Genomic DNA, 22,142 nt, shown 5'->3' on the forward strand with positions numbered 1-22,142 from the left:
ATTGACATATTTAAACGTTTTTTTCATCTTCATGCCTTAAAATATCTTGAAAGTAACTTGATGCCCTTGCCTCATTTAGTATTCACGGTTCTATTGATATGCAATTGAGCCCCGCCTCCACTCACTCACTCAGCTCAGAGATCCACTCGTTGACAATTTTGACTACGTTTTTCAATTATTAAAAAACAAAAGTTGCATCTGTTAATATTATTTAATGAACCAAAGCTGACATAACAATGAGCAGTTTTTATTTTTATTAATAACTAAGATTAATCATCAACACTTTAACAGACGTATTGCATTATTGTTAGTTAAATCAATTAAATTAAATCAAAAACCTCAATAACTGCTAAGAAAATCCCAACAAATACAGATAAATAAATAAAATATTACAAAAAGTTTCTATTCATTGTCATGTTTCCCTTTTAAGGCACCGATATACTTCAAGTGAAATCGAAGAATGAACTAGTGTGACGTCTTTTCGAACAAAATCATGCCAAAACGAAGTTCATTAATGGATTTCAAAAACGATTTTTGATTTTATTTTTTGATTCCCAAAAAACGAGCGTAAAAAGAGAGAAAAGTGGATACAGGCATTGAGACAGAGCGACACGCTTCGTGGGGGGGGGGGGGGGGCAATCCAACTGTCCCCATTGACTTTGTATTGTGTGAAGCTGCCTCCTTGTCATTTCTGACTTGTAACAAAAAACAGAACAATGTCTAAAGCTGCTATGTGACAAGGTGTACTGCAAACAAGCTAACAAACCCAGAAATAAGTTTTTATAAGCTGTCGACCCCAAAAAACGAGCGTCTAAGGACACAAAAGTGGATACAGGTGTTTGAGACAGAGCGCAACGTGTCATATTACTCTGAGAACTAACTTACGCCAGCTGGAGCGACAGGACAGCTTATCTTACAGAAATATAATATATAAAACTGACATTTGGATATTTGACTTACCAGAGACAAAATGTTTTCTGCACACACACAATGTATTTTCAGAGCATACTGAGTGTCAGGATTACCGATTTGTTTCAGCCTGTATCCACTTTTGTGTCCTTAAACGCTCGTTTTTTAATTTATATTCCAGCTTATAAAAACTTCTTTTTTTTTTAGCTTGTTTGCAGTACACCTTGTCACATGGCAGTTTTTAGACATTGTTTTGTTTTTTGTTACAAGTCAGAAATAACAAGGAGGCAGCTATAATATAATATAAATATAAATATAATATATTTGAATATAAACATTTCCACATCTCTATGAACAGATGCTTTCTGAACTGCTGTTTTCTCATTTCTGTTGTGTGTTTATTGTGTTATTGAGAGGAAAGTGCAGCACATATTGACGTATTCATCTACGTATTGGATGTTCACTTTTAAACCCTAAGCGGAGGACAAAAAAATGACTTTGCCGTGAGTACATCAGGGCCCTTCGTGCTAAAACTGAAAAGGAAAATAAGCTGACTAATAAGGTGATAAAGTGGACACCTTCAGTGGGGAGCATCTCTGTTGCTCTCTCTTCCGTAGCTTTCTTTGCCTCTGCTTTTATCTGAGGTTTCTCTTTAGCTACCAGGTCCTGAGGCGCGTCCAAGGAGCCACAGCATATAGCAAGCTGGAATAGGGCTCTAGCTATCCTGTCTCTCATTACACATGTCAGGAATGCCTGAATATTCTGAGGACACACACAAAAAAACAAGCACAATCAGTCGTTTCCATAACACGTTATAAATTAGAAACATTCATGTTCTTAGGGTTCCCACACCTCGGTTAAGTTCAAAGTCAAGGAGCTTTCAAGGTCCAATACCCTCAAACTCAAGGACTTAATGTGGGACACATTTCAAGTAAGAGCAAGGTTACATCGTGTTACCTTGTAAGATACATTGTTACAGTTTTGCGCGCGTGAACGTCATGGCAACGTACAACACAAAGTACCTCACGCAGCAAACACTTAACGTAACACGTAAACGCGCATAACTAACGTAAATCAAGCAAGCTGAAGTGTTGGCGGAATAACACATTAGCGGATCGGAGGGAATCATATGGAAGCACTTTCAAGGACATGTTTCTGTGTGTGTTTACTTTCAAAAACTTTCCAAGGACTTGAATTTTTTTTTCTTTTCATATTCACAAACTTTCAAGGATTTCAAGGACCCGTGGGAACCCTGCAATTAGAGCCCTGCACGGGCCTCAAATCTAGGCCCGAGCCCGGCCCTGGCCCGAGACGCTCAGGCCCTAGCCCGACCCGTATCCGACAGCTCATCAGAATTATCATTTATTTTTTATTTTTTTTCACAGCGGCAGACTGCCATTAAAATATGTTCGTTTTGTTAGTTATGTTTCTTTTCTTTTCGTTTCTTTATTAAGTTAATTTAGACAAATGTTTGGAGCATTTAAAAAAATAAAAAAAGACGCCCAAGCAAGCCGAGCCAACAGCGAGTAAAACATGTTTGATCAATTTAGCCTCTCAAATCAACGCTAATACTTTACTTAGCTACAATAAAATCCATAGATATAAAACACTTCAAGCATATCACACAGACAGTTAGTTTAATGTTTATTTATTAAACCACAGTGAGTAAAAATTTTTGAAATACTGAGGCAGGCTCAGGCTGCTCGCAACAGCGCTCTCAAACGAAATGAGCAATAGCCAATCTAAACAAATTAAATTAAATAAATCAAAAACAAACTTGCAGGTTATCTTACCTCAAAAATGCACCACAGAACATGGCCATTCTTTTTTCCAGTAGTTTCCAACAGTTAAACGAAAATAAAGTCCAGTCAAATGAAAAACGAAAAACATCAGTAGTTTCCAACAGTTAAACGAAAATAAAGTCCAATCAAACGAAAAGTTAGAACAGTCTCTTACAGAGCATCGTGGAGAAAAAGAATAGCATCCACAGTGGAAGATTTTAACCCAGTCCTCTCTTCTGTTCTATCACTCGCGATTTTTCTCTTAAAGGAGAACATTTTTTTGTACATTTGGAGTGCTGTCAGTACAGAGAACAACGACAAAAAATCGGTGTTGCCTAAACCGTGTTATCCTCTTTTTAAAATTTGCACCCTGTTGACTTCAATGGGGCAAGTTTTAAACCTGCTTTTAGCCTCTTAACATCATTGATGTGTCATTACAAGTGCACAGGTCATGTGAGTGATTCCTTCAGAGTCAACACGCGGTGAATCTGACTGCAGTAGATGTGCAAGATATTAATAAAAATGATGTTATCAGCCAGCGCACATACCTGTATTTTCTTCCTGTTTTCGGTCGAAGTCAAAAGTAGTCGATTGTCGAGTTCACGCGCATAGGTTTAGTACGTACGATCATGCGCCCGAACTCGACAATCGACTACTTTTGACTTCGACTGAAAACAGGAAGAAAATACAGGTATGTGCGCTGGCTGAAATAACATCATTTTTATTCATATCTTTCACATCTACTGCAGTCAGATTCACCCGCGTTCACTCTAAAGGAATCACTCACATGGCTGGGCACTTGTAATGACACATCAAGGATGTTAAGAGGCTAAAAGCAGGTTTAAAACTTGCCCCATTTAAGTCAACAGGGTGCAAATTTTAAAAAGAGGATAACACGGTGTAGGCAACACCGATTTTTGTCGTTGTTCTCTGTACTGACAGCACTCCAAATTTACAAAAAAATGAGCTCAATGTTAAAATTGACCGGAGTTCTCCTTTAATATTCTCCATTATTTGCACATGAGGTGAATCGTTGGTTGCGCTGACGGGAAACCTTCTATGTGTGTGCGTGCGTGCGTGAGACTGTCATGTGATGTCAATCATATGTCAGTGTAATTATAAGATGATGAAAGTTATGAGGTTATTAAATGTCTTTCTATGTTTGTTTTTATATCGTCAACGTCAACTTCTCATATTTTTTTTAATTAATGTCTAAAAATATAAAAAGAAGGATAACCCAAAAAAGGCCCGAGGCCCGGCCCGCATGTGAACTATGACGTGAAAATTGGCCCGAAGCCCGGCCCTAGGGGCGTAAAAAAGTCGGGGCCCGTCGTGCTCGGGCTGAAATGCAGGGCTTTACCTGCAATTAATCAAACCAGAGCAGAAATGGCATGAATCAGTTCATGGACATGTACAAAGAATGGATTCAAGTGAATGAAGAGGGAAAGGTCAATCAAAAGAGCAACTGCATGAGGACCATAAAGACTCAATGGTTATGATGCAAGTCGTTGGAGAAACATTTCTGTGTGGGATTAGCACATTAATGAGGAAAGCAACCAATCCCTCGCAGACTCTCATCTTTAAACCCATTTACATCCTTAAACAGCTAAAAGGAATTACCACTGCAATTACCAAGAATGTAGCATGAACTAAAAGAATAGTTCACCCAAAAGTCTAATTCTACATCATCCACACACTTTTTGAAGCTTGAAAGCTTCAGTTCCAGTCGTAATTGCAAACACCAAGCAAATAAAATCTCCTTTTGGGTTACGAAGTAGAAAGTACGTGATTCTGGTTTGGAACAAAACGAGAAAGAGTACTTTATAAGAGAGCTTGGGGTGAACTATCCCTTGCATCTCATTAGGAATAATAATTGCAAGTGGGAACTCAACCACCAAACCTTGTTTAATAAAGACAAATACTTTTACGTAAAGGCTGCTCCAAACAAAAGGCAGCAAAACTACACCGCTATATTGTGTTCGCCCATATGCAAATCTTATCGAAGCTTGTTTTGGAATTCCTAGATGTAAAGATGTAAAATCTGAATTGTGAGATAACCTTCAAGTTTAATACTTAGGCTATGCGTCAGTGTTTTAGTACTCGAGACCAGACTCGATCTGCGTGCATCACAGCTAGTGCAAGATGAGAATTTGTGGTTAAAAAGTATATAAATGTTTATTTTGTTTAGAAAATGTCCGCTGGTTTGTCTAGATAAGACTCTAATTCCTCGGCTGGATCGTGTCGAGACTTTGAAGCTGCACTGAAACTCACATTTGGACCTTCGACCCGGTGGACCCCATTGAAGTCACTATATGGAGAAAAATCCTGGAGTGTTTTCCTCAAAAACCTTCATTTCTTTCCGACTGAAGAAAGAAAGACTTGAACATCTTGGATTATGTGGGGGAGAGTAAATTATCAGTCAATTTTAATTCTGAAGTGAACTACTCCTTTACCTTGAATTTGGTCTGAAGTACTACAACACTGTTAGGAGTTTTGGAAAAACCTTTAGAAAGTATGCACAAAAGCAATAGAGGTGAGTGCCAAAACAAGCACTGCTTTAACTTAGCAAGATGACACCCATGAGAACAGCGAATTGGGCATTTCCAGTGCGGTTAGCAGACATCAAACATCCAAACCACAAGAAAAACCAGCTTGCAAACGAATACTTGCACTTAAGTTGCTCACCTTCGTCATAGTTTCACAGAAGATGCCTTCAGAGTTGTTGAAGACTTCCAGGACTACATCGGTGGCGGTCATATTTGCATATTTTTCCCTAAGCTCTGAGTTTCCCATCTGGGAGTAGATCACAGGTTCTTGGGTGGGATCCAGCAAGCTCTTCTTGATCTTAAACATTTTGGCATCCACCTCCTCCTGAATCTCCCTCTGAATGGTTTCTTTGGCCTTTTCCATGTGGAAATACTCAGCAGCATCTAAGAACTAAGAACACAGCATGAGCAAATAAAGTCTTGTAGTCAATATTGCATACTGACCCAACAAATGCCACCATTGGATTAAGAATGATGGGAATTTTAGAGTGCAACAGTTTCACAGTTCCAGAGTTTGTGAAAATTCTTAAAGGATGTATTTTCAGTGCTTTGTAGATAGGGATGCACCGATATGAAAATTTTGCAGATGCCGATAACCAATAAGTAAAAAGCTATTATTTTGTGTAGATCCATGTTCGAGGCAGTTCGACTTAAAGCAGCACCAGGTAACTTTTCAACCTTCATAATATATTTCCAAGACTCTTGTGATGGTACATCGACTTACAATAGGTTGAATGACACGTCTGCCATAGCCTAACGGGGTCTGTATCGTTTTTAATCGTACTTTTAAACTTCGGGTTTCGGGTAGTAACCCGAGAACAAAAAGAACTACTTTTGTTGTTCTGCTTTACGGCACAGGCTACCTTATTTCCCCCAACACGTCCTCACATGCTGTTGGACTTGTAAGTAACGTTATATTGCTTACATTGTATATCACTCGGACAAGCTTTCACTCGTTGGTGTGAGCTAAAAAGCACCTGGCGTTCTTGTTGATGGATTAGTAGACATCTTCGGAGGCTAGCTGTGCTTGTTCGATGTACGACGTTTTGTAACGCGTTGTATTTATTCCCCAATCGAACTCGTGTAACTGTCTGTCACACGTTCTACCGTCCACAGCGTTACTTGATGGACAAAAATAGGGCAAGAATGAGCATCAAACAGAAACAACCCGCTTACGGGGTGTTCGAGGCGCACATACAATACAGACTGCCGACAGATCAACAGGGCGCGCGCAGCTCTTAAAGGGGCCACTCCTTATTTCCACTCGTTACAGCTTCCATCCGACTGAACAGGGACTGGTATACAGGGGGGAGGGGATCAGGCCGTGAGTGAAGAGACTGCTCTGGGTGAGTGGTATTTACAACAGTAACGTTAAATACAAGTAGTCCACAGCGACTGTAGGGGTCGTTGTTTGACCAAAACGGAATTCTTACCTAGTGGGACTTTAACAAGCGCATTTCTTCACACACACACACACACACACACACACACACACACACACACACACACACACACACACACACACACACACACACACACAGGCACACACACAGGCACACACACAGGCACACACACACGTGTTTTCTCAAGCTGATATGGGGGGCGTTCACAGGTTTGCAGGATTGCCTCAGTCATTTGCGTTTGAATAGCACGCGCTCTCCGTGGGCGTGGTCAAATTAAAAAAATAATTAGATGAGATGAGAACGACTGACATCTCGCTCTTTTCTTACAGATTACATGAACTGAGAATATTTGTTTTTTATATAAATTACTTCATTTAAAAGAAGATAATTCAAGCTTCATGCCTGTGTGTCTGTATGTCTGTTTGACCGAGTATTCGCTGAGTTATGGTTCATTTTCGGACGCGTTTCAGAATGGACTTCACTGACAGAGAGAAAGCAGAACTCGCTTCGTGTTTATTTTTCTTTATTTGGCAAAAAGCACAACACTTTGTTTTTATTGTGAGTATACACAAAAATAATACACACTTAACAGGATTGATTGATGTATGAAACTGGTTTGTAACATCAAAGTCAACAGAGTATTTGGACTCTCGTTTGAACTGATTAAAAAAAAAAAAACGAGCAAATCACGCCGGCGTGATTGCCGACCTCAGAGGGTTAATCTCGAAATGCTAGATTTTCTTTCTTTTCTTTTTTTACGGATTTCTTTCTTTCTTTCTTTCTCGTTGCAGTTCAGGGTTTCCGTAGGCTATTCTGATCATGACATTTTCTCGTTGTGCAGCTGCTCTAGTGCAGTATTTTCTAACCATGTCTGGGGAGTTTTATGCGAATGCGTTTTAGAATAATGTCATTGCCAGGTCATGTAAGGGTTAGACTACAGAATTGATTATACTTGTCAAAATGAAAACAGGAACTCCAATATGTCATTGTTCGCCCCTCATGTCCAAAATTCATAGCACACGTTAGATAACCTTCCACAATGAGTGCAGGCTCTTTGGTGGAGCTCTGCTTTGAATGAAGTTCCATCGTGACAAATGAACGGACTACTTGCGGAGTGACATGAAGACATGAATCAGAGGCACAAAAAACGTTGACAGCGGTGAGCGGTCATTATGTTTAATAATCCCCGAGCCGTGCTTTGCGCGTGACCCGCAAAAAAAAAAAAAAAAAAAAAAAAAGCGGATTTGCATGATTTACGAGAGCATCATTTTCAGGTCGGAAAAGCCGGATTGCCGGATTTATCCGGAAGAATCACACCCCTGAATAATGTTTTCATTATAATTTTATGTAGCTGATATGACAGACTTGCGCTGCACATGTTGCACTGAACTCTATTTTCCTTTTTGAAGTGATTCCGATCATATTTCAAGCAATTCAGAACCATCATGTTGAACAGTGGCATCTGAAGTGTCTCAGCTGAAGGAAATAATACATTGTTTATCAGCTTTAATATATGAGCCACATTTTCTTATCAGGCCGATTACGATAACATTAAAATGAACATATATCGGCAGACACCGACATGGTGGCCGATATATCGTGCATCCCTATTTGTAGACTGAACCCTCAACACCGAATCAGACATTTCCGAAAGAGGGGTGGACAGACCCAAAAAATATGGCAACAACAATAGGGAATCTTACCGAAATGGGCAACCCAAAACTCTGGATTCTGATGCCGAGTTCATAAGGCGACTTGCAGCTATAATGGTCTGCAAGGTGCTTCAGGAAATCAACAAGGTCAATTCTAGGTGTCGTGCTTCTTCTCCGGAATATTCTGAGAATCTAAAGCAAGCAGAAAACCATAGTTTTACGTCAACCCAGATGTATATGAATTGTTTGTTTTTTTCTCTGTATTGTGTCTTCCCTATTATATTGGTTATGTTGTGTGTGTTAAACAAGTGCAGTGCTGTGGAAAAGAATTTCCCCCTGGGGACAATAAAGTTATTCAAAGTTATATGAGTATGTTGAATACTGGTCAAGAACACAGCCAATGCCAAGCTGACTCACCTTAAGAATGTCCACAGTTGTAATCTGACATACATCATCATCTTTAGTATTTGCATCTATTTTGAACATTCGGTGGATAAGAGGGATCTTGCAGAGAGGGCCCAGATGGAGTTCTTTAAAGTGTTTCTTGTTCTTCAGGTTGGCCAGACCCTGTCCCAGTTCGTAAAGTGTGCACACGCTAGACACCGCCTCCACTGACTGACGGGGAAAGAAACACACCAAGTAAGCTCATTTATAAACCTTACTAAAAGTGTACTTGCGCCCGAAAGCAAAAAATGTTGTAAGCCAAATAAATGTCAGATTTATAAAAGCGAGTGTACGCCAGAACCTGCGCAAAATCCCCTTTATAAACCCAGTCAGAGGAAGATTGTGAACATGCGTCTCCTCCCCGAAATAACCATATATGAGCTCACAACACCTTGTTTACTGTGCATATCCTCATCTGCATATCATTTGCATATGCATATTCATGCACGTGATACCATGTTTATCGGTACAAGACATTAGGAGAATATGAGATACGGATGTGCGTCACATTACATTGTGAAAAATCATTTAGTAGCCGATCCTCGCCTTGTTTTTAACCCTCTGGGGTCTGAGGTGTTTTTGGGGCCCTAGAGATGTTTTGACATGACCTGACATTTGTGCTTATTTCAGCTACTTACAACATACTATTGGCCAACATGTAATTTTGTTGTATGCAGCACAAACTCTGCTACAATAATATGTAAGCAAAATGGATGTACATGTTTGCATTTTATAGAAAAAAAAAATTATGCGTGGTTAGTATGTTTTGGGAAAAACATTGTTACTGCAATAAGGCCATTTTACACATACTGAATAGTTGTCCACAAGACTTTGGAATTACTATTCTTGTAGGCTAGAATTTTTTCTACAAAATGATGTGAAAATCATTCTGACCACTCTTTCACAAACAACAATATAACGTTTTTAATTTTGCACGTCAGTTTTTGTGTCAGCACTGCTGTATGCGTGGGCCATGAATATTAATGTGATTCACACCAGGGGTGTGACTAAAGACACTCCCCCCATGGCTAATGGGCCATCAAGGTGCTGTGAGGCAGCCTGAACAAAGAATGATGAACTAAGAATGATTCACTGATGAATAAAAAGTTAAAAAGAACAGCATTTATTCAAAATAGAAATCTTTTCTAACAATGGAAAGACTTTAATTTATTACTATCACTTAATACATCTTTTCCAAAAAAATAAAGAAAAAAAGACCAAACTTTTGTTTTGTTTTTTATTCAAAGAATCCTGAAAAAGCTATCACAGCTTATAAAAAAATATATTAAGCAGCACAACGGTTTCCAACACTGATTTAAAAATCATTGCCGTTTTCTGTGACACACCACAGAGCTCTGTTATAAGTTGCTCCATAAACTCTTTATGGGACAAGTTACCATGTAGCTCTTTGTGCACAATGAAAGAGTTGGTGGAAGCAATGTCCAAGAAGTGCAGAACAATCTTACTGTACCACTTCATGGTTATGTGCTGTGTTGTGTAGTACTGTAATAGCTGATCAGACAGGTCAACACCCCCCATGTGTTTGTTGTAGGCAGTCACAGGTGCAGGACATGGAAATGTCTTTGTCCTCCATGTATCTTGTGTTTTCACCCTCCTCTGCGCAGTGTCTCCTGTATAAGCAGAATGGATGGTTTTTGTCATTTCACACAAGAATAGGTAGGCTACTTTTATATTATGACAATGTAAACACAATCGTCACCGCGAGTATCTGTTGATGGGTATCCCCACGCATTTAGTGACACGCAATGAACGACACACATCACTACATTTCAAACATTTACACCTGTATTCAAAAACATCTGTGCATAAGGCAGTATTGAAGCGTGTCATAGGCTAACCAAAACCGAACATTTATATAAAAATATAATGTAGACAGTATCACATATTTTACCGGAGGCTGAAATATATTTGCACTAAATCACATTATATAACCTAAGCAGATATTCACAAACAAGCTACATTACGCATAAGGAAATATTTTAGCATTATAATCAGTGTCATAAGCTAATCAAAACTGAGTGAAAAATATATGAAGTATATACATTTAGCACTGAAAGGTTGCCTACCAGTCTAGTTCACATTTTAACATGTTTCTGTCTATTTATAGATGCATATACATGTACGATATTAGGCTTAGTTCATGTTTTTACTCCAAACTCATTTCATAACATACATTTTAATCTGGCACGACCAGTTTAACATGTCTTACCTTAAAAATCTTCTCATCTTCAAATCGTGTTCTTCTGAGGTAAATCCAAGGTAAACAGCACAGCACAGCACAAACACAGTCATCCAAACTCGATGAAAAGCAGAGAGGAGTAAGTTACCGAAGTCTCTAATTCTTTGTTTTGAGGTGATGAGGGCGTTTACAGGTCTGCGTTCTGCCGCGTGGATCATTTGCATGTCAATCGCTCGTGCGCGCGTGTGTGTGGTCAAATTATAGTTAATTAGGATGCGTTTGAGAAACTGTACATGCCGCTGCTTTCTTACGGATTACTTAAACAGAGAATATTTGTTTTTTATATAATTTACATATTTTAAAAATAGAGACTCCAAGCGTTGTATAGACATGTGTTTTAAGTCTGTGTGACAAACATTCGCTGAGTTACAGGTCATTTTATGTCGCGTTTCAGAATGAGTTTCACATTGAGAGAGACGGCAGAACGCGCATCATGTTTATTTTTCTTTATTTGGCGAAAAGCACAACACTTTGTTTTTATTATGAGTATACACAAAAAAAATACACACTTAACAGGATCGATTGATGTATAACACAAGCATATAAGATAAAAATTAATATTAGTATTTAGATTTTTTTTTGCACTGATAAGGAAAAAAACGAGCCAATCGCGCCGTTGCGATAGCCGACCTCAGGGGGTTAATAAATAAATCAAAATAGTATAAAATACATTTCAGAGAAAGTTTTTCTCAATCTTTTCCACTGGACAAATAGTATTTTAAATTGCTTTATAGTTTTAATGGAAACAGATTGTGTTCATTATTGATCATTATTTGCATGTAAATATTTCCTCAGATCCACGAGTTCTGCTATTATCATGCGCTGAGCAAACATTAAAACACAGCATGCCTCAGGAAAAGTGTTTGAACGCAGCGCATCCACTACAAATATTGAGAATGGCATATTTAATCTAATGTGTATATCAGATGTAAAACAGAGTTTCATTCTTTTATGTAATTGAACTGTTACTGTGAACATGCACTGTATTTGTGATTAGGACTCATAATGAATATTAAAGTGGTTTTCCTTCATCAGCCGTCAGTCCCTCAGATCAACATCAGTGTCTCTAGAATATTCACACGCATGATTAGAGTTTACTTACAGATGTCCTTACACATTCTCCCGTCAAGTGTGTTTTTATAAATCACAACTTATGTGTGTGAAGTGTGAACTTGTGCGTACGCTCTTTCAGGGCCTGTTTTGTGCGACGCAACAGTTATAAATGAGGCCTCGGAGACAAGTCTCATCACAAACCTACACTGGGACTTTTGTGTAGACCTCATACCTCAATGTACAGATTGATCTCCTTGAGGGTGCGCTGAAGGTCCTGCACTGCAGGAAGATGCCGACGAGCATCCACATTCAAATCTTTCAAAGTAGACACTTGCAGAAGAGAGCAAACTCTGCTTATTACCTTTGACAATAGAAAAAAAAAATAGTCATGTTATTGACATTGGGATGAGCACAAAATAGGTCTGGATAGTGTTGGTCGGTATACCGGTTCATACCGAAAATACCGGTGTTTATTTTTGTTATGATATGATTTTTTTAATATACCGCAATACCGGTGTAATACTGGTCATATAATGGTACATGCACTTTTACAAGTTGATTGTACTGAAATGTGTGTTGGCAGTGCCTGTACACAACCATCATAAAATGATAAAAATCCATCCAGTATTTTTTTTTAATCTTCTTATATGTTTTCCCGTCTCAAATCAAGCCGTTCGATTTTGTGACGTCACACGGTCGGACGCCCACTCCCACGATTGTTGATTGACAGCAGCGTTTCAACACAGACCCGCCCTCGCTCGTGAGCGAGCTGTCTGTCATCATAGTCTGTGCATCATTGTTGATACGCTGGAGCACTGTCTTTGAGCAGAATGGGGCGTCTAAGCGATTGTGGTGTTCTGTTCTTAGGTGTAATATGGAACACAGCAGTCATTTTGATGTTCCTAAATCCGAACCGTAGACGCAGTGGCTGAGTTTTGTTTTCGAAGGGAATATTCCCCACGATCAACGTCAATGCTTTCATGTTTGCGCGAATCATTTCACACACCAGACTGCTTTATAAACAAGGAGGGTCAGTATAAAGCTGGTTTTGCTAAGAAGCTGCTCCTGAAAATAGGATCGGTACCAACAATTCGTGTTCTTGCTGCACCTCCAGAAGAAGAAGTGAGTGTAACGTTTTATTAACCTTTATATTAATATTTATATTAATCTTTGAAAATCGCTTGCACGCTTCACGATGAATGCAGCTGTTTACACTCAGTGTACATTACGGCATGTTTTCTATGTACGACGTTCTCAATATAATTCATAATCCCACGTTTATAATGAACAACGCATTATGGTTATTGTGTTAGAAACGGTGTGCACACAGAACGGAGGGGCGGGGTGACCAAAGCTCATTATCATTTAAAGACACATGCACTTAAACGGCGTGCTGAAAACGGAGCTGTTTTTGACAAATGAGCAAATGAGTGTTTTCTTACAATACTAATGAGAATTTTTAATTAAAGTATATTACAAACTTTTAATTTAGACCCTAAAGAATCATATTAGCTTGTACAAAAATGCCATTATACGACCCCTTTAACAAAGTTGGGAACACGGCGCAACACTGTTTGATAGGGTCTTTTCAATGTTGCACTGTGTGGTGATGCACAGATGTATGAAGATGGACAGGTTAAACTATAATTGATAGCTGTCAAATTATATTACAGTGTTTCCCCATACATTGGTTCACAATATCAAGACTGCCCGGCACAAATAGATTTTCCAGAAGGCTTTGACATTGTTAAATAAACATGAGCACTGCATCAAAGTCAAAACGCGGCATGGGTGTTTGTATATGAATGTATTTGAAGGGAACTGACTGTCTTTAGAAAAGTTTCTATGTTATTTTCATTCAATCTTTCTTTATCTTCCCTGATAAAGCAGCGTTTATGAGCGCCTCCTGCTGGACCTCTTTTTAAACAGCATCATTTTATGGGGTCTTACAAACCTGTATTAATACTAGTGTGGGATTTTTCTACAATATTCACTCATGACAGTAAAATAGGGCATTCTAAGTCAATCCACTGCAGTATTTCCTCTTTCAATCAGAAGAAAATGTGGTTAACACCCAGTCATGCTTTCAAAAAAATAAAAAAATACACCGTCATGTACCGTGAAACTGGTATAATTTTTTAAAAAATACCGTGATATAAATCTTTGGTCATACTGCCCAGCACTAAGGTCTGGATAATTTCCCAAGTCACAAACCCTCTCGATGGTCACATGCTCTCCTTCGGCTGCAAGGGTTCTCATGACGTCCTTCGCCAAACTGTTCACTTCTCTTGAGCCCATGGCCTTTCTCCGTCTCCCAACATTGTTTTCATCTTCCAGCAAGGCTTCTGCTGCCCTCATGTTTGCACCATGAGCCTCCCTCATCTGGCTGTAGAAGGACTCATAGAAGACAAGCCCTCTTCCCTCCTTCAGTTTCTTCTCCTCAGCATTGGGCATCTTGGAACCAAGAACTGGGAAGTCACTAGTGGACAGATTACCAGAGGCGGTTAAACTTGCCTTGGGCCGAACCACTTGTTCATCCACCACAGGTTTGGACTGAACCTTCTTTGGTTCCTCATCAATCTTCTGTTGTGGTCCTACAAGAATAAAGCCAACAATGAGTTTTTAAAGACTTAAAGGAGAACTCCGGTCAATTTTAACATTGAGCATATTTTTTTGTAAATTTGAAAGATATGAATAAAAGTGATGTTAATTCAGCCAGCGCACATACCTGTATTTACTTCCTGTTTTCGGTCGAAGTCCACAGTAGTCGATTGTCGAGTTCACGCGCGTGATCATAGGTAACTAAGCAACTCGACAATCGACTACTGTGGACTTCGACCGAAAACAGGAAGTAAATACAGGTATGTGTGCTGGCTGAATTAACATCACTTTTATTCATATCTTTCACATCTACTGCAGTCAGATTCACCGTGTTGACTCTGAAAGGAATCACTCACATGGCTGGGCACTTGTAATGACACATCAAGGATGTTAAGAGGCTAAAAGCAGGTTTAAAACTTGCCCCATTTAAGTCAACAGGGTGCAAATTTTAAAAAGAGGATAACACAGTGTAGGGCTGTCAACGAATATTCTAAATTCGAATATATATTCGAATAGTTTTAAAAAACAGAAATTCGAACGTGAAAATTAATATTCGAATGTGAATTTCGAATATGGAAAAACACGCCCGCGGAAGCAGAGGCTGTCTGCTTTGCAAGTGGGTGCGCGCGCTGCCTGAGGCTTCAGGGACAGGTCACACGAGTCGCACTGTCTAGCACAGCGTCACTGCTGAAAGTTGACAGTGCACTAAAAAGACAATGGAATAAATTGCAGTCAGTTTTTTTTCTTCCTTTTTTTAATACAAGCACCAAGAATGTAAGTAGCCATTTTCTTTTTTAATAGCACTTTATTTTTTATGAACCTGAGGGTAAAAGTTCTTTGTTGTCACATTTCTCGGAATTGTGTGCCTCGTTTTATTTAACGTTAAACAGAAAAGTTCCATGTTTACCACAGCACAGTTTGCTCGGAGCGTTCAATGTCGGTTCTCTACTGTAAAACTTAAATAAATGTTAATAAATTTGTTTCAATCACTGAATGAAGCCTGCTATATTTGGGACAAGAGTCGCGACCTTAAATTGCTTGCACAAAACTCTTGATCAGCACTCAACATGTGCTTATTGTTTTTGTTAATTTAAACCGTTATGCACAGAGAGAGCGTGAGCGTGAGGGTGGGCGAGAGAGAGAGAGAGAGAGAGAGAGAGAGAGTGCCTGCGAGTGCGAGTGAGCGAGAGTGAGGTCTGCGGTCTTGGCCATTAGTTTATTTACTTGGTTTTGTGTTGGTAATACATTGTCAAATATGTTTAAACTTAAATTAACTACCTATACAAGTAGTTATGTCTCTTTGTATTAATGTGTCCTAGGGCTGCACGATATTGGGAAAAAATGACATTGCGATATTTTATTTTTCTGCGATATATATTGCGATATGAAATCTAATCTAATTTTTTCTTACAAACAAAAATGGGGTGAGCACACTTACATTCTCATTTTAAATGATTTAAACATCAGAGTATTATTTAAATTAGAGTAAATTATTTGTTTGTAACTTTAGGATATGGTTTGAATTGTTAACATATTAACTAACATGAACTTACCATGAGCAATACTTCTGTTACTATATTTATTAATCTTTGTTTATCTTAGTTTATAAAAACACAGCTGTTCATTGTTTGGTAATGTTACTTCACAGTGCATTAACTATGTTAACAAATACTGTACAACTTTTGATTTCAATAATGTAGGCTATAGCCTAAATGTTGAAATTGTTGTAGAAGTGCAGTTTAGTAATAGTAAACTAATGTAGTTAAATAATTTAATAAATAGAACATTATTGTAAAGTGTTACAGATTTTTTTATACACCAATTCAGACGTCTCGTGAGTTCAGTGTTGGACAGGTCAGTTGTTTAAACCATTCATTAAATTGAATCGGTTCAAAGGAATCATTAGTTCGCGAATCGGACGTGTACGGCACGCGTTGTGTAATTATCTCGGCAGTTTAGGATATCGCACAAGATTTGACAACACAGAAAACATTTCATCACTGGATAGTTTCTTTTTCTTTTTCTTTTGTTCGACACCATCGTGTCAATTTATTTAGATTAATGTGCGCGAGGGAGAGAGAGCAAGACAGCACTCGTGTTGTTTGAAGACGGTGAAGGTGAGCGCGCGCGCGGCCGGGGCTCTCTCTCTCTCTCTCTCTCTCTCTCTCTCTCTCTCTCTCTCTCTCTCTCTCTGCTCGTTCTTATATGCGCCCTGTTAAACTGACAGGACTTAAAAACACATGCAAATGATAAACTTTCACTCTATGATGGTTAAGCTGTGCAATTAATCCGCGAATCACATTCGTCCAAGGGCCTGTGAGCAGCTGGCCCGTACGGTAATGAATAACGGATCAACTACGACAGCCTACATCGCACATCCTGCGATGTGACTATCGTGGATTCGTACATCGCGATATCGATGCTTAAACGACACATCGTGCAGCCCTAATGTGTCCTGTTATTGACGTAATGCGCGTCATTGACAAAATGCGCAACCAGATGTTCGAATAGTTCGAATATTCGTGTGTTTTTTAGAGGGAATATTCGAACGTCATTTTTGAGCAATTTTGACAGCCCTAACACAGTGTAGGTCACAACACCGATTTTTGTCGTTGTTCTCTGTACTGACAGCACTCCAAATTTACAAAAAAATGAAAACGACCCCATGATTTACTCACCCTGAAGCCATCCTAGGTGTATGGCATTCTTCTTCAGACGAATACAATCGATGTTGTATTAAAAAATGTCCTGGCTCTTCCAAGCTTTATAATAGGAGTGAATGGGCATAATATTTTTTAAGTCCATTTAACTGCATCTATCCATCATAAAATTGCTTCTATCCATCATTAAAGTGCATCTATCCATTATTAAAGTGCTTCTATCCATCATAAAAGTGCATCTATCCATCATTAAAGTGCTTCTATCCATCATAAAAGTGCATCTATCCATCATAAAGTGTTTCTATCATCATAAAAGTGCATCTATCCATCATAAAGTGCTTCTATCATCATAAAAGTGCATCTATCCATCATAAAGTGCTTCTATCCATCATAAAAGTGCATCTATTCATCATAAAGTGCATCTATCCATCATAAAAGTGCTTCTATCTGTCATAAAGTGCATCTATCCATCCTAAAAGTGCATCTATCCATCATAAAAGTGCTTCTATCCATCATAAAAGTGCATCTATCCATCATAAAGTGCATCTATCCATCATAAAAGTGCATCTATCCATCATAAAAGTGCTTCTATCCATCATAAAAGTGCTTCTATCCATCATAAAAGTGCATCTATCCATCATAAAAGTGCTTCTATCCATCATAAAAGTACATCTATCCATCATAAAAGTGCATCTGTCCATTATAAAGTGCTCCACACGGCTCTGCTGGGGTTAATAAAGGACTTCTGAAGCGAAGCGATGCGTTCATGAAAGAAAAATTTCCATATTTAAAACTTTTTTAAAAGTTATTTAAAACCATATTTAAAAAGTCGACTTGTGCCAAAAGAGTAACACTCGAACTTGACGCAAAACGTAATGACGGCAATTGACACCTCTCGCGGTTCAAACACACAGGTTGTATGTCAAGTTCTAGTGTTACTCTTTTGGCGTAAGTCGACTTGCGTGCGTCCGTCTGCCAGAAGCTAGATATTTTAGTCAATAAAGTTTTAAATACGGATATTTTTCTTACATGATTGCATCGCTTCACTTCAGAAGGCCTTTATTAACCCCCACAGAGCCGTTTGGGACATTTTTATGGTGGATAGATGCACTTGAAGGGACTTAAAAAAAATGGTGCCCATTCACTCCCATTATAAAGCTTGGAAGAGCCAGGACATTTTTGAATATAACTCTGATTGTATTCGTCTGAAGAAGAATGTCATATACACCTAGGATGACTTTAGGGTGAGTAAATCATGGGGTCATTTTCATTTTTGGGTGAACTATCCCTTTAAGAACAAGGAACTGTTTATATACAGTAACTGTATATACTCTTACTGTCAAGGCACTTTGCTAGTGCTTGTTTATCATCTACAACTGGACAAACGGAGTAGGTTTTTAACGCAGTGCAGATTCAAAGAAGAGGGAGTTGCCATTCTCCAGTTCACTAATGGAGTTGCTTGCAGCTGGATATTTTCTTATAACCTCTTTAACTCTATCAGATCCTCTTGCTTAATTTCACAACCTCTTTGAGCAAAGTCAGCTCCCAAATAACTTGCTTTCGGGGATGGATTCGCAGGTAGGGCTGCACGATTAATCGAAAAAAATCCCGACCTCGATTCAAACATAAATGCGATCTCATTTCTTAATGATGGTGATTCACTTCCATGTATCTCCCTGCATTCAGATCATGCTGCATTCACGCGTTATTGGTCACACTCACACAATAACAAAATAGGGTTGTGATGGCTGACCGACATCATGATGAAAAGCCACCATTGTGATGTCACGCCCCCCCCCCCACCCTGTCAAGACCAGCCCAGTCTCACGGCAGTTCGTGAAAGGCCACGTAATTTAATCTACTGATTCGTGTACACTAGTGGTTGGGAACGGAACCTATGGCTCGCGAGCCATACCTGGCTCTTTGGAAAAAATCATGTGGCTCACAAGGTCTCTCACCCTTTACCAACAAACGATAAAAAAATTAAGACACATCAACAGAGATCAGCTCTCTGCAGAAAAAGCAGCCAATTACAATTCCCTTGTTGTAGAGCCTACCGAAGTTAATGAAAATTATGACAATAATAATAATATTCAAGTTGTCACGAGTCGCCACAGCAATCAACTAACCACTTACGTTTCTGTGGTAGGCTAAATTGTAACCCACAGCTCCTGCACTGGGAGTCAAGCAGCTGCAGCTTGTTTAACCCCCTGAGGTCGGCTATCGCGCCGGCGCGATAGGCTCGTTTTTTTCCGTATGAGTGCAAAAAAATAATAAAATAAAAATATTAATTTTTATCTTATATGCTTGTGTTATACATCAATCTATCCTGTTGTGTGTATTATTTTTGTGTACACTCACAATAAAAACAAAGTGTTGTGCTTTTCGCCAAATAAAGAAAAATAAACACGAAGCGAGTTCTGCCTTCTCTCTGTCCGTGTAGTCCATTCTGAAACACGTCCGAAAATGAATCATAACTCAGCGAATACTTCTCACACAGGCACGTGAGATATGTCTTTATGAAGCTTGAAATCTCCTCTTTTAAATGAAGTAATTTATATAAAAAACAAATGTTTTCAACTCATGTAATCCGTTTGAAAGCAAGGAGAGGTACCGTTTTTCCTTCTGCCTCATTATCTCTATAATCAGCTGCGGCCGCCCCGCCCCCGGCGCGATTCACATGTAAATCGTTAGATGATCTAGTATGCAGCGCACCCGCCCCCCGATCAATGCCATAAAAAGTTTCTTCATCAGACTTACTGATAGTTCATCGCGTTTTGAGTATGACACGCTTCTCCGGTAATAAAGACTCCCTTCAGATGATTCTGGACGGCGAGGAAGAATGCACCTTTTCCTCAGAGGAAGATTGTAACTCAGACGGCGAACGGCAGCATTTTGAAGAGCGAATTCCGCCGAGAACACAATTTCGGAGTAAGTTTTACTTAAAAGTCTTTTGTCTTTTATTTTTCGTGTTCGCATTTATGAGGAAAAAACAATATTACGTGACAGTTCTCCATTATGGACGCGAGCGCTCTAAAAAAATCACTAAAAGACTTTCAAACTTTCACAGAGACCTCAAAACAGAAAGTACAAATCCTTTCTTTAAAACGAATTACGTTTTGTATCAATTGTATCTTACTTTTAATAATTTTTTCATTAACAAATTTCCTGGATTTAAACTGCAAATTAACATTTATATTTCTTATAATAAAAATGAAAGACCTATGTTACAGACATATGAAAGACAACATTTCGTTGATTAGTTTTGGATAGATTATACATTTTTAATGTAAAATATCTGCCACCTCAAATAAGCTTTTGTTTGCCAATATTTGCTTATGTTAAATATAATATGTTTTGTCAAAAATAAAGTTATCAAATAATCAATCAAATCCTTAACTTTGAAATATGTATGATAAAATGTATACTTTAGTTTTTACAAAGAAAGATTACACTTGAATTGTTGTTGTAATTGTAACCTTTTTAATAAAAAAATATATTTACAAGGTAGATGTAAACAAACTATTAAAAGGTAAATATAAGCCTTTTCTTTAAATAACTTTTATTGTGTTTTATTATTGACAAATTTGGGGAGAGCATAAATATTCCAAAACTGAAAATACAGTATGAGAATTAACTGCACAATTACTAGACATGTTTTCCTTGGATATTATAGGCCAAATTGCAAGCACAATATGAGGAAAAATAAAAAAGAATTGAGAACTGTTGCTCTTGCATTCTTGTGTCTCAGTGACTCACCTGAATGAATGGCTAATTAAGTATGCGGGCCCCATTGTCTCCTCAGGTGTGAACCACTATATATGCATGACCGTTGAAGCCCACTCCGCATATGGCCTTTCCAAACAGAAAGTGCTTTGCAAAATTCAAATCAATGTATTGTGTTATGTGAATGATAAGGCAGGGTGATTTTCACTTCATTTTGAAGAAAAAACACTAGGCGATGACATCTTTTAGACAAAAGTCTTATTGGCACATATTTAGAATGTGTTTTATGGCCTTATTTCAGAAACTTTAGTTTTTAGTTTTTTCAATAACCACGCATAAACATTATTCTCTCAAAAATGCAGACATGTACATTCTTGTTGCTCACATTTCATGGTAGCCCTGTTTGTGCTAAATAGTGTGTAATTTTTTTTTTGCCATTAATATGTTTATAAGCAACTGAAAAAAGCAAAAATGTCAGGGCATGTCAGAACATCTCAAGGACCCCAAAAACACCTTAGACCCCAGAGGGTTAAGGTAATGGCGAAAACCATTTTAGAACAGCAGCGAAAATGTAAAAGTAGGCTATATAAACTTTAATATATCCTTTTCTTGAAACGGGTGCTTTTACTTTCACTTTTGCCGGAGAGACCCTTTTATGTCCTATAAATGTGTCGTATTTTTGATAATCAGGGCAGATTTCAGTTAATGATTCTGTTTAAAGTTATTAATAACAAATCATGAATGAAAGAGAAAGAAAAGAGCAGAATGTGCTGTATATTGAAAAGAAATATGAAAAGCACCATCTTAGACAGGAAACATTAATCAAAACCCACAGGATATAAATAACATATTTCGAATTTCTACAACAACCTCTATTCCCCCACTCAGCAACCTACTCAATCAGAAATCGACACCTTCTTGAACAGTCTGACATTGCCTAAATTAACTGCAGAACAAACCAACATTCTAGACGCACCCCTTAGCCTTAATGAACTTACTAAAGCACTCAATAAAATTCCTAGCAATAAATCTCCAGGGCCAGATGGATTACCAGCTGAATTTTATTGACACTTCGGGGACATATTATCACCACTATTCAACAGAGTA

At 38.4% G+C, this 22,142-nt stretch overlaps 1 protein-coding gene across 1 annotated transcript in view; it reads right to left on the reverse strand.

The window, feature by feature from the left end:
• The window catches only part of LOC307152670 (uncharacterized protein), a gene marked incomplete at its 3' end in the record, with an annotated part of 191,251 nt that extends 172,550 nt beyond the window's left edge, over positions 1–18,701 (reverse strand). Inside the window, exons 1-2 of the mRNA XM_079861496.1 lie at positions 18,647–18,701; positions 14,263–14,642 (exon numbers count right to left, since the gene is read on the reverse strand). Of these exons, the coding sequence (XP_079717622.1) occupies positions 14,263–14,502 (240 nt within the window). The 5' untranslated portion in view covers positions 14,503–14,642; positions 18,647–18,701. The remainder of the gene's footprint in view (positions 1–14,262; positions 14,643–18,646) is intronic.
• Positions 18,702–22,142: the final 3,441 nt, after the last annotated feature.

This window comes from Squalius cephalus (assembly GCF_949319135.1).
Source record: "Squalius cephalus genome assembly, chromosome: 24".
NCBI classification, from domain to species: domain Eukaryota; kingdom Metazoa; phylum Chordata; class Actinopteri; order Cypriniformes; family Leuciscidae; genus Squalius; species Squalius cephalus.